We start from the raw sequence: 13,261 nt of genomic DNA on the forward strand, positions 1-13,261 counted from the left end.
CAGGGCCACACACTGAGTCAAGTTTTGACACCCAGACGGTTCCTACCAATATATCATGCTGCCTCCAACTAAGAAATCTCAGAAAATTTAATGGGGAGAAAAAAATAGCCATGAATTGTGTGTACGATGAATGGGTTTACTGGTTTGATCCTTATCCTTATCCATCCTTTTCTTAATACAGTTTGGGCTGTATTTTCTATATAGGGCAGACAGGAAATACAAAGCTTATGGCTGCTGAGACTTTATCTCTGGCAAGGATGGGCATGGGATAGTCGGGGGCCAGTCACTGCAGGTGCAGCTTGTTTGCAGGGTAATGTCTAGTGGACTGTTCTGCAAACGTGTGGCAGAAAAGGGCAGCGTTCTGAGCTGTGGTGGGGTCAGCAGGACAAAAAGGGTTGGTTGGCAAGGCATTGGAACATGTGCTTTGTCCCCTTAACATTGTGATCCTTTTTTTTGGTCAAGTGACAAGAAATTTTACTTTTCCTATAGCATATTGATAAAGTGTTCAAACATAAGGAACTGCAACAACAACTTGTGGATGCCAAACTTCAGCAAACAACACAGCTTATAAAAGAAGCTGATGAAAAACATCAGAGAGAGAGAGAGTTTGTAAGTTCTGTTTCTTTAAAATGAAATTACTGCCAAAAATTGTAACCAAAGCCATTTAAGATGTTTATGCTTTTCTATGTTTTGTGTGGCCTGGGGCATGCTGTTTGTCTTTTTGCTTTAGAAAGAGAAGGGGGGGAGTATGTATGTTAGAAAACATTTGACTTTCCATTCCTAATGAACTTTTTAAATACAAAAACCAGTCTGGAGGTGCTAGACCAAGTTATTAGAAAGACCTGCATCCATTCAATTATTTTTCTGTGCTTAGAGTGTTTATTTCACTTCTGAGGTAATGGTGGCCACGTTCAATAATTGGGCCATCTATTTGGCAAGTTGGGCCATGAGAGTTAGAGGCAGTTACATTGAATATTGACTTTACCAAGCATGGATCTTTTTTTTTTTTTTTTTTTTGGAGGTACTGGGGGCTGGAGATTGAACCTGGGACCTTGTATGTGGGAAGCCAGTGCCACATGGCTCCCCTGAGTTGGTTTTTTCATTTGGTTTGCTTATTATTTGTTTTTTGTTGCTGTTCAGGGAGCACTGGGAACTAAACCTGGGACCTCCCACGTGGGAAGCAGGTGCTCAACTGCTTGAGCCACACCTGCTCTGCTACGTTTTGTTTTTAAACAAATAATTTGAAACTTGGTAAACTATTTTACTTACTCTGCTGTAATTTTCTGATAAAATTTTAACAGAATTCTCTATACCCTAATTGCTCAACATTGTTCCCAGAGTATAGACTCAGATTATATTGCCTGTCAAAAATTGTGAACATGGTGAAATCTCATTGGGTATGTATTTTGAACATTTGTTGATATGTGCTCAACCAAAAATACAGTAAAAGTGAGAAATAATTAAATGATAATGTGGACTATTCCATCCAACATTTCACTCAAGTGGCCTATACCCTGATGTGAGCGTGGTAGGGAAGGCTCAGTTCCTAAGTGCCCCTCAGGATGGGAGCATCTCATGCTCATATGTGGGTCTAGGTTTTGAGAGTGACACATGTGTGTTGTATGTATTTTCTGGTTGGTTTAAGGACTCTTCAAGGCTCATTTGGACTGCGTGTGTGATGTTTTACTTCAGTGAGTGAATTTCACATCTGCCTACTATGTAACTTCACTAATTTTCTTGGAAACCTCCCACACCCCCCCTCACCCCTGCTTTTTAAAAAGTGATCAGAAACCAGGTCTCTGCTTTCATTGCTTTACGCCATACATCCCTTCAGCCTGCTTCCTCTTGCCTCATGGAGCAAAGGGGCTTTCTAAACCATCTTCTTTTTTTTAAGTTTTCAAAAAAATTTTATTTTTATTCTTCCCTTCCCCCTCCCCTGCCCTGTTGTTTTTGCTGTCTGTGTCCATTCGCTGTGTGATCTTCTGTATCTATTTCTCTTTTTGTCTTCTCTTTCTTGTCTTTCTCCTTTAGGATTCACTGGGATTTGATCCAGGGGACCTCTGATGTGGATAGAGGTTCCATGTCAGTTGCGCCACTTCAGTTCCTGGTCTCTGCTGTGCTTCTCCTTGACTCTCCCCTTCATCTCTCTTTTGTTTTGTCATCATCTTGCTGTATGACTCACTTGCGCGGGCACTGGCTCACTGCACGGGCACTTGGCTTGCTGTGCAGCACTTGGCTTGCCATGTGGGTGCTGGCTAGGCATGCAGGCAGTCACGTGGCACTCAGCTCTCCATGCGGGCATTTGGCTTGCCACATGGACACTGGCGTGGGCACTTGGCTCACCACATGGGTACATGGCTCGCCGTGCGGGCACCCACATGGGCACTGGGCTTGCTGCATGGGCACTCGGCTTGCCACGCAGGCACACTTTCTCTTCTTTTTTACCAGAGGCCCCAGGGATTGAACCCGGGTCCTCCCATATGGTAGGTGGGGGCCTTATCACTTGAACCACATCTGCTTCCCTAAACCATCTTCTTAATGTCAATATTCCTAGCTGTGTTGTCTGCTAATAAAACTGGACATCTAAGTATGTTCACCTGAAACACACCATTTAAGCTGAGATTTGTAAGCCTTATTGGGCTCCAGGGTACTTTTTCTTTCCTGAAGCAGTAAAAGATTTTTTCCTGTGTTCCTGAGTGCTAACAAGTGGAACAGGTTGAAGATACCAGGTAGTGTTTCATCTGTAGATCTGTGATTCTTGGTAAAATAATGAGTGGAAGGATTAAGCCTAATAATACGGTCACTGACCTTGTAGTCATCTCTGTAATTACTATTAGTATTTTGCCAGAATGTTTCTGTTTTCTAGTTATTAAAAGAAGCAACAGAATCGAGGCACAAATACGAACAAATGAAACAGCAAGAAGTACAACTGAAACAGCAGGTAACTTGACAATAATATAGTAGAATTTGTGAGGAAAATATATGGTATGTTTGATATATACCCGGGAGGCTTTTCAGAGCTGACAGCTGGATCACATGGCCCTCTTGGAAATTTCCTCCTCGTTTAGAGTAACCATCTCATCCCAGTTTGTCCTGGACTTTCCCAGCTTTAGCACTGAACATCTTGGGTCCCAAGGTCCCCTCTGTCTCAGGCAAACCAGGACAGGTGGTCACCGTGTCTTCAGTGCCCCTTGCCATTAGTGCAACTATCTCCTCGCTTTCTCAGTCCCTTTCCACATAGGCTACTTGTCAGCTGATTTCCAACTGAAGAGAAAACGAGAGCACTTCATATCATCGTTCTTTTGTATTGAGTTGACCCTTACAAAGTTGCTGGTATTTGACTTCTTTGACTATGCGAATGATAATTTCATATAGTTTAACCTAATATCTTTAGAATTTTGTGCAGTGAACACATAACCTCTTTTTAAAACCATCTAAAGCCACACAAGCCTACTCCAGGTAGAGTTGTGGTGATAGTGGGGTTTTTTTTTTTCTAAATTAGGGCCCTCCCTGCTTTTCAAACTAGACCCCTTAGGGTTGTCCCATTCTATTTCTCCTGGGTACCTTGTGTGGCATAAGGTAGCCCATGCTATCTCCTCACTCAGAGAGAAGGCATGGGAAAAATCTGAACATTTGCTCTCTCTAAATTAGTCCTAACATGCACTGATACATGAGACTAGCATGTGCCTTCATGAGTACCCCTTTGGAGTGCTGCTTACCATTGGGAATGTTTTACAGTGTGGTGATAATTGATTTTCTCTTAAGCTAACCCTAATTTTTGGAGGAGTCAAATATCAGAAATCTTTTGAACTTTCCACCATAAGTTATGCTCCTGCTAGAAGGCTTCTAGAAAATTTATTTTTATTTTTATTTTTTTTATTTTTCTTTTTTCTTTTAATTATTTATTTATTATTATTTTTTAATTACATTAAAAAAAAATATGAGGTCCCATTCAACCCCACCGCCCCCGCCCCCCACTCCCCCCACAGCAACACTCTCTCCCATCATCATGACACATCCATTGCACCTGGTAAGTTCATCTCTGAGCATCACTGCACCCCATAGTCAATGGTCCACAGGCTTCTAGAAAATTTGAGGCCCTTTTTTAATAGCTCTGTAAATTCACCTGTCCATATAAGTAGAGAAGGGAGTCATGGTGGAGAAGGTGGAGGAAGTCATGGATAATAGCTCCAGTAGGACTCCCCGGGTGGGCCTTTTACCAAGCAGAGCAGTGAAACTTTTGTTGCCTGTGAGCTGTGTCATCCTGAGTTTTCTTATCTTATCATTGTTGTTTCCATTGCTGTTACCTCTTTTCTTCTGGCCACTTAAATGTGGCTATCCTACCCAAGGATCTGTTTCATTCTCTGCTCTTACCATGACATGTTTCATCATTTATTGATGCTCTCCATAGTCTACTGGTATGTCTTGACACCCACTCTTTTGTAATCTAGTCACCTAAGTCCAGATGAGATGGTACTTGGCCTTTATTAACTACCTACTATGGGGCCAGCATTGAACTCTCAGATGGGACAGTCTCCCTTCCACAAAAAATGTGTTGAAATGGCCCTCATTGGCTAGAACTGCACCCCTTGTTATGCTGTCCTGAGCCCCACTGTTGTTCAAGACCCCAGGCCAGTAGCCTCAGTGGCCTTGTCATTGGTGCCTCCTATAGTCTGTCAGTAAATCCTTTGCCTTCTCCTCCAGCTTGCCCCCTATGTTTCTGAGTCCTGCTGGCATATCAGAGGACCTTTCAGCAGGCTGGCACTGGCTGTCTAGGACCCCTCTCTTTTATCCTGACACCACTGTTGACCTTGCTTTCAGCCTTTCCTCTCCTTGCTCACACAGCAGAACTTGCTTCTAAGTGCTTTTCCCACCAGACACCTGGGGGTGGGCTGGGCTCCGCCATTTACCCTCTGTCCTGTTTGGATGATCTAATATTCCTGGTACGTCACTGCTGAAAGTTGAAAGACACCATTTACGCTGCTCCTTGTCCTCTGATGATCTTCTATTCTTCTCTGCTCTTCTTAACATGTATGGTTTGATGATGGGCAAAACATTTAATTTCTCTGAGCCTCTGTTTCCTTATCCTAAAAATGTCATTACATTAGATGATCTCCAAAAGGTTCTCTCCTCATCTAAAATTAAATAATTCAGCCCACCCTTGAGGCCTAGCCCAGGCCTCCCTCACCACATGAAGCTTGCCTAACTCGTCTGACTCCCCACGCTGCCACCCCTCCCTGCCCGGACTCCTGTTCTAAGGGAGAGAAAGAGGCAACTTGGCATTCTGTATTCTGCTTGGCTTGTCAGTTAGTGTTACTTTTCCAGCTCTAAAATAAAAATTCCTTGAGAGTAGGGTTAAAAAAAAACCAGTGTTTTCACCACTTGTAGCTTTTCTTTTTCTCTTCACTGTACTACCACTGAATTCTTTTCTCCTCCAACCAAACCAATTCTTTGGCTTCTGTTTCACTTTCTTGCCTACATTAAGAAAGAGATATCCTTGAAATCAAGCTAAGAATTATGCAGGTAACCTTTTTCCAGGGACAGTTGTGTAAGTATATAAGAGGGGGTAGTGCATTGGGCACTATGGATATATAGATATTTATAGTTCTGCCACTCTACTTCACTTTTGTGATGCATTAGGTTTACAAAATTTGTTTAATGCATTTCAGTGGTAAGAATTTCAGCCATCTTTCTGATGTTCAAGGATTGCATGTGCCATTTGTTCTTTTTTCTGACACTTATAATAGATGATTAATGTTAAACTACATTGTGCTCTCTTGAAAGTTTTTGAGATTTTAAATCGCTTACCTGCAACTCAGAATATTTAATATTTTTTTCCATAGCTCTCTCTTTATATGGATAAGTTTGAAGAATTCCAGACTACCATGGCAAAAAGCAATGAACTTTTTACAACCTTCAGGCAGGAAATGGAAAAGGTATTTTGCATGTTTTTAGTAGAATGTTATGTGAAAGGAAATTGATGTGAGAACAATTTTCAGCATGATTAGTACTTGGATGAGTTTATGTTGTCATGATCCTGTCGTAATTCCATCTTTCCCGACCCCCATTGGCATGCTCAGTCGTTTTGCCATCACCATGCCCCAAGTAGTGATTGTTAGGCTCATAAAAATTCTATTAAAGTGAACTCTTCTGTGAAACAAAATTTGTTTAGAAATAAGTCCTTTCTTTTTTGATTGTTGTTTGTGGTTTTTGTTTTGTTTTCTCTTTTGATCATGTCAAGTGATTACACCTCAGTTCTTTCAGAAAAACCAGGGTCCTTGGAGTTGCAGTTATTTAAAGATATCTAGGCCCAGAAGAGTAATCACATACTTTAGTTGAGATACACACACACACACACACACCCCCGCCCCGCCCCCCCATCGATTCGTATTTAAATTTTCATCTCTCCCTTAAAATGTTGTTTGTTGTTGTTAAATGGTGGTGGATTGGGATCAGTACAGTAGCAGCCGGCACTTTGTAATCATTCCATAGAGGTTAGTCATGATTATCATCAGATCTTTCATCATGGTGGAGAGTGTGTGCTCTTCAGAGTTCCTGGGTTCATGTCCCTTGTATCATATAATGTGTGACTGCAAACAAGTTGTTTAACCTTCCTGTGCCTTTGTGTTCCTTCACCATTAAAAGTGAAGATAAGAAAAGTACCTACTCTCTATGAAAGAGTATTTCTAACAGTGCTTGGCACATGTTGAGTGCTCAAATTACCACCTTCAGCTATTTTTTGATCCAGTAATCTGGAGAATTCAGTGAGCAGCAGATGGGTTTTGTCTGCCAGTCCTTTCAGTGGAGCCTCCAATCTAGGAGAAAATGAGCTCGCTGGACTCGAGCACATGCACTCGGTCTGTTTAGGCGGAACCAAATTTAGGACAAGGACTCCCAAATTAGCTGTTCTTCCTCAGGCTCCGGCTCCTGAACACGCCCCTTTGCCAGCGGCTGCAGAGCTCGCCACAGGTCAGCGTCCCCTACCCGGAGCGCTTCCCATGGCCTTTGTCCCACTTTTGCCTTGTGTTACGGTTTCTCGTGTAACCACCCAAGGCACAGGGCATTGGCTCTGTCTTCTCCGTGTTTCCCTTAACAGCACTTGGCTCGGGGCCTCTACTTGGAACCGAGCAGGTGCTGTATTCCTGTGTAAAGGAATACTGAAGACGTTTGAAGAGCAGAGAGAAATCTTACTCTAAATTTTGGAAAGTTGGATTCTTGTAGCAGAGAATGAAAAGCCACCCCCCTTATTTCTGGACCCATTTTCTCATTGACAAAATCTGAAGGAAAGCAGGCCTGTGAGTCGTGAGGCTGACCAATGCTAAGGGTTCCGTACTGGGATCTTCTCCTGGTCTCTGGTGTCTTACTTACCTCAGTTATGCTGCCTCTAGTTCTCAAGCTGACATGGTCTCAGAGGTTGTGGTAGAGAACCAGTGGGGCCAAGCGTCCCTAGCCCTCCAAGAATCTGATGAATTAGTTTAATGGACCACCTCGCCAGGAAACTCACAAATATGGGCACACGACTTGGGGAAATGGAGGTCTCATCTCTCTACCCCTGCCCTTCTGGCCCAAACTGAGAGTCTGGAGTGTGGCACCTGCCAGCGTCCTCCTGGTGCCGCTTCCTCTGAAATGGAGGCGACCTCATTTGTTTGTCTCATAATATGAAACCCTTACTTTGGTTCCTGCTGCTGCCACCCGAGGAGCTCCTGTGGTAAGCTCGGCTTCCAACAGGCAGACCCAGCTACTGTGATGAAGACACACGCAGCTGTCAGCGGGGCAGGCACTGCGGGAGGGGGAGGGGAGCAGCCCACGAACGTTCTTTGTAATAGGACAGGGTATAGAAATGAGGAATGGAACTTAGAACTTAAATTTGCAATTGTGTTGATTCACAGATGACAAAGAAAATTAAAAAACTGGAAAAAGAAACTGTAGTCTGGCGTACCAAATGGGAAAACAATAATAAAGCCCTCCTGCAGATGGCTGAAGAGGTGAGCTGGCTTTCCATGACTAGGGTGCATTCCTCCCTAGCCAGGCAGGGGGCAGGGAAGAGCCAGTGCCGCTGCCCGGGACCAGGGCTGTGCTGCCTGTGGGCTTGCTTACGTAAGTGAGGTCTTTTCCAGCGGTGGTCGGCGGAGCTTGTAGGGTCCTGGCGGGGTATTTGAGCTGCTTGCAGCCCAACTGATGAGCCCAGGTTTGTGTTGGAGGCAGCTGCAAAGTAACTAGATTGGGTTTTCTTCTGCAGCATTGGTTTCTCAGACTGCACCCTATTGCTGGAGACATGGCTGGGCTCTACAGGGTTTCTGATTCAGCAGGTCTGGGGTGGGGTCCCAGAGTCATCTTGTCCCTGGAGCAGCACTGCTTCCGTGTCCCAGGGCAGGGAGCTAGGGCAAACAACTCAAGCACCTTTCTACTGTGACTTAGTTTTTTCAAAAAAGGCAACAAAGGGCCTTTGCCAGTCTTGTTAGAAAAGCTGAAAGTATATTCAGTTTCCACTCACTAAATTTCACACCTTCCGAAACTTTTGATAGGGCTTGTTTATAGCATTTCACAAGAAGGAAATATTGGGGCACATGTAGTGCATCTCGGCCTCATATTTACAGAGGTAAAATGATTCTTTTTCTGATTTTAATTAGGCCCTGCAACTTTTTGTCTACTGGTCTTTGTGACTGTCTTGAATGATCTCACCAATACAAAGTGTTGTGGGGTTTTTTTTCTAAATTAAGAGTTAAAACTGTAGATTTTTAAAAAATTATTTATTTTTAAAAATTACATTCAAAAACCCCACCGCCCCCGCCCCCCACTCCCCCCACAGCAACACTCTCTCCCATCATCGTGACACATCCATTGCACCCAGTAAGTACATCTCTGAGCATCACTGCACCCCGTAGTCAGTGGTCCACATCATAGCCCAAACTCTCCCACGTTCCATCCAGTGGGCCCTGGGGGGGTCTACAATGTCCCATAGTTGTCCGTGAAGCACCACCCAAGACAACTCCAAATCCCGAAAACGCCTCCACATCTCATCTCTTCCTCCCATTCCCCGAACCCAGCAGCCACCATGGCCACCCTTCCCACGCCCATGCCACATTTTCCCTGTGGACCTTGGCTTGGTTGTGTCCATTGCACATCTATGTCAAGAGGGGGCTTAGATTCCACATGGATACTGGACACACTCCTCCTGCTTTCAGTTGTAGACACTCTAGGCTCCATGGTGTGGTGGTTGACATTCTTCAACTCCATGTTAGCTGAGTGGGGTAAGTCCAATAAATCAAAGTGTAGGAGCTGAAGTCTGTTGAGGCTCTGGGCCTGGGTGTCATATTATCAGTCCAGAGATTCAAATCCCCTAAATAGATTTTTTTAAAAAATGATTGTAACATAAATTGAACACCGAATTTCCCATTTTAACCAGGCATGTGTGGTGCCGTTCAGTGAGGTGTTGATAATTTTTAGGAGACATGACAGAGAAAATGTAATTCTGGTCCCCAAGAACACTTTAAGTTTCAATGGGGATACTTAGATATGTGTGTGGTGAAGCTAGCTAGAATGTTAGGTGTTTATAAAAATTGAACTTGTGCAAGAGATGAAAAAGCTTGTAGTTTTCAGTATGACTTAGGTTACTTAATTCTGTATACAGTAAGTAACCTAATTTGTATTTAATGAGGTTACATAAATTTTTTTCTTCTTCTTATAGAAAACTGTCCGTGATAAAGAGTACAAGGCCTTTCAGATAAAACTGGAACGGTTAGAGAAGCTGTGCCGAGCTCTTCAAACTGAAAGAAATGAGCTCAGTGAGAAGGTGGAAGTCCTTAAAGAGCAGGTCTCTGGAAAAGCAGCAGAGGTGGATTTAGCAATGCCTGTGTTCCAGTCGTGCCCTGCCCTGGCTTCTCACAAGGAGCTGGACACTTCCTCCAAACGAGCCCCAGGAAGCCCTCTTGAAGCTGAGCCCAAGGCAGCCAATGAAAAAACTGCTGCTCAAAAGACCCTGTGCACGGGCTCTGTCCCAGGCATTGATTCAGTTGACTAAGATGAAGTGTGAGCACTGTTTTGAGAGATATATTTTGTATATAACTTTCTCTGTTAGTAGTAAACTATTGGTTTTGTGGTGAAAATTTTCTTACTTTTTCTACCATATCTGTATTTTCTTAGAACTACTGGACTTACGTGGTACAGGAGGCTGCTTAGTTTTGAATAGTTTTAATCTCTACCTTTTCCCCAGCTGTGTTGCACATCTGCCTCACTGTCCCCCTTCATTGGAATGCATGTGTTCACTGTCTTGTCCTTTCTCTTCCCTGCTCCTTGCACATAATCGTCTCAGTTAAAATTGCAGTCAAGACAGGGCCAACCATTATGAGGGGACTTTGTTGTGATCATGGTTCCTTGATGTAAAAACATTAAACTTCCTGCCCCCACTCCCCATTAATAAATTGAATAAAAAATTATACAAGGTGATTAGTTGTGCTAATAGCCCATTTAAATACCAAGTAAAAATACAACTCTAGTGTTGGGTCAGAAGCAAGCATTAGTATATCTGATTCAAATTAGTTTTTTGGTAATATTTATGTCACTCGGTGAAAATTGAGATGGCCACAAGCCCTGAGTCCCACAAAGTTGTGGCAAGATGTGTATATAAAGATGTTACAAATAGCACATACAGACAGATCATCGGACAAACATGCTTAATGTTTATGTGACTAAAAGTCGTTACTGCTTTGCCTTCAGGTTAGAACAGATGTGTGGCATTTGTGCCACCTGAATGCCTACTGTAGAGTGTGTTGGTTTTGTCTGGTTTTGATTTGGGATTTGGGTATGTATTCTCCACTTCCCACAGAAAGCCATTACTCTTCAAAATTGCTTTTGGCGTTTGTAGTCACTTCTAGTTCCTTGTCCATTTAAGACAATGAGGGTAAATTCCTATGTACCTTTCAGCAGGTGAACTACCTTGTGGTTACTTGAAAGTTGGTGTTCAATTGTTAGAGGAGTCCCACCAGCAAAGTATGCCAGGCTCTTGAAGGGAATTTTAATTCTGGGTCATCCTAACTGAAACTGATGTCATTTCCACAACAAAGACTGGAACCAACATTTTTCTGCTCTGGGGAAAACTTGGTGCAGGCTGTTGGTCAGTAGTCACGATCTATATTACTTGGGCATACAATCTGTTTCTCATTCCTTTTTTTTTTTTTTTAAAGAAGAAAAAACAGTATTTATCAAGGTCTCTGCACTTGGAATGGGGGAAATTTCTAGCTTAAGCATGTAACTTTTGCTTAGTTGAACATGGCTAAATTATGCAAATGACTAATCTAATCAGGCAGCACTGGTGGTTAAAGCTTTGACTTTGTCCCTAGTTAAAATTTGTATTGAATGGCTGAAATAAAAAGGTTCTGCCAAACCTTTTAACATGCTACTGAGCAAAACCATCCTACATTTCTTCAATTGCTGCTTTCTTGAATTACTTACTGGTCAGAAGAGGCTCGTTTTCTGTACAGTCTGTTAAAATTTTATTTGTAAGGTCCTTTCACATTCCTGGTCTAAACTGGCTTGAAAGACTTGAAAGTTGTCCACCTATAGATGGGAAACATCATCTGGGGTAGAGGATTAGCTCTAAGCTTCCACCATAAGTCACTCTAATCAAGGGGCCAGACAGCGGGATGGGGGTGGAGGTAATCTACAAAGTCCATTATCTGATTATTCTCTCAAAATGAGGCAAAAGCACCCCCCCCCCCCCCCCCGTGCTACTTAACGACATTAATTTCCCTCAAAGTAGAATTATCTTAAAACTAGTACTAATCATTACATTTCACAAGACATCCGCTGGATGTACAGCTCTTAACATTTTAGTCAGCCCGTTGTGGAGCGCACACCTCTTTGTGGTACTTGTTCTGTGTGGAAGACTATAAATCATGGGCCTGTTGCATATTCTCGGGCCCTGTAGAGCATTGTGACTAACAGTACTTGGCCTGCTGCTTTCGGCTTACTATGTATATTTAGCTAGATGCTACCATGATGTCTAAGGATATGGATTCTGTTTGGGATGTATTTGGTTTCCTTTCAGAATCCCCCCTTGCATTACCCTGTGGGGAAAAAAAGGAATGGGACCCTCTGGGGCCCCTATCTTAAAGCAATCACCTCACCAGCCAGTGTTGTGGCTTTGTAGCATACCCTCTTATCTACCGTATTCTAGAATACTGTAATGCTCCTAATGCTGGCCCAGAAAAGGTTTAAATGCTGAAGTCACTTAAATTGCATTTGTTGCACCATTGTGGAATCTTGATTTGTATTATTTATCGTGGCAATAGACAAAACTTGTGTCTTGGGTAATGTACCATTTCATCCTCAGACTTGTAGGAATCCATTTCTGTCTTGAGACCAGTATTTTTAGTTACGTATTCAACTGCCTTTATTACACCTGGTTATCACAATTCAATTCTCAGGTGTTGCAGAAAAATCTACCTCTTTCAGATTGTAGATGGAAATAACTGTGAAAAAAAATGGATGCAGATATCTTCTAGTTTGTGTTAAACACACTGCTTTATTTTTACAGCCCACGTCTTTCATGAGGATACGAATTGTTAAGAGGCAGTCTTGTTTTGCTTTTCAAAGACATTTTGTAGAGATTTTTCACTAATGTGAATCTGATTTTATCTATTCAATTCTGTATAGATTAAGTAAATATGTATGATAAATTTAATGGCTCCTTGTGTATTCTTCCCTTAACCGCGAACTTAATTATAGAACAATCAAGTCTAAAGATACCTGTTTCGTTTCTCAGGTCTTAAAAGGCAGTTTATTCCTAAACAGCTTAAGAAAGAAGAGGTGGGGAACTGACCATTCTTGAGTGGATGGCAGAAATCTTATACACAGCCAGACCTCTGTTGGTACCTTTTTTGCCTTTAAAACAGGTGACTCTGGTGGCAGACTTGGCCCAGTGGTTAGGGCGTCCGTCTACCACATGGGAGGTCCGCGGTTCAAACCCCGGGCCTCCTTGACCCGTGTGCAGCTGGCCCATGCACAGTGCTGATGCGCGCAAGGAGTGCCCTGCCATGCAGGGGAGCCCCATGTGCAAGGAGTGCGCCCCTTAGGAGAGCCGCCCAGCGCGAAAGAAAGTGCAGCCTGCCCAGGAATGGTGCCGCACACGGAGAGCTGACACAACAAGATGATGCAGCAAAGAGAGACAGATTCCCATGCCGCTGACAGCAACAAAAGCGGACAAAGAAGCCGCAGCAAAGAGACAGAGAACAGACAACCGGGGTGGGGGGTGAGGGAGAGA

General features: G+C 43.1%; 1 protein-coding gene across 1 annotated transcript in view; it reads left to right on the forward strand.

Moving 5' to 3' along the window:
• The window catches only part of TXLNG (taxilin gamma), a 59,688-nt gene extending 47,011 nt beyond the window's left edge, over nt 1-12,677 (forward strand). The window contains exons 6-10 of the mRNA XM_004475217.4: nt 490-609; nt 2,867-2,941; nt 5,844-5,936; nt 7,890-7,985; nt 9,689-12,677. Of these exons, the coding sequence (XP_004475274.1) occupies nt 490-609; nt 2,867-2,941; nt 5,844-5,936; nt 7,890-7,985; nt 9,689-10,021 (717 nt within the window). The 3' untranslated portion in view covers nt 10,022-12,677. The remainder of the gene's footprint in view (nt 1-489; nt 610-2,866; nt 2,942-5,843; nt 5,937-7,889; nt 7,986-9,688) is intronic.
• The last annotated feature ends 584 nt before the right edge of the window (nt 12,678-13,261 follow it).

The sequence above is a fragment of the Dasypus novemcinctus genome, chromosome X (genome assembly GCF_030445035.2).
Source record: "Dasypus novemcinctus isolate mDasNov1 chromosome X, mDasNov1.1.hap2, whole genome shotgun sequence".
Lineage (NCBI taxonomy): Eukaryota > Metazoa > Chordata > Mammalia > Cingulata > Dasypodidae > Dasypus > Dasypus novemcinctus.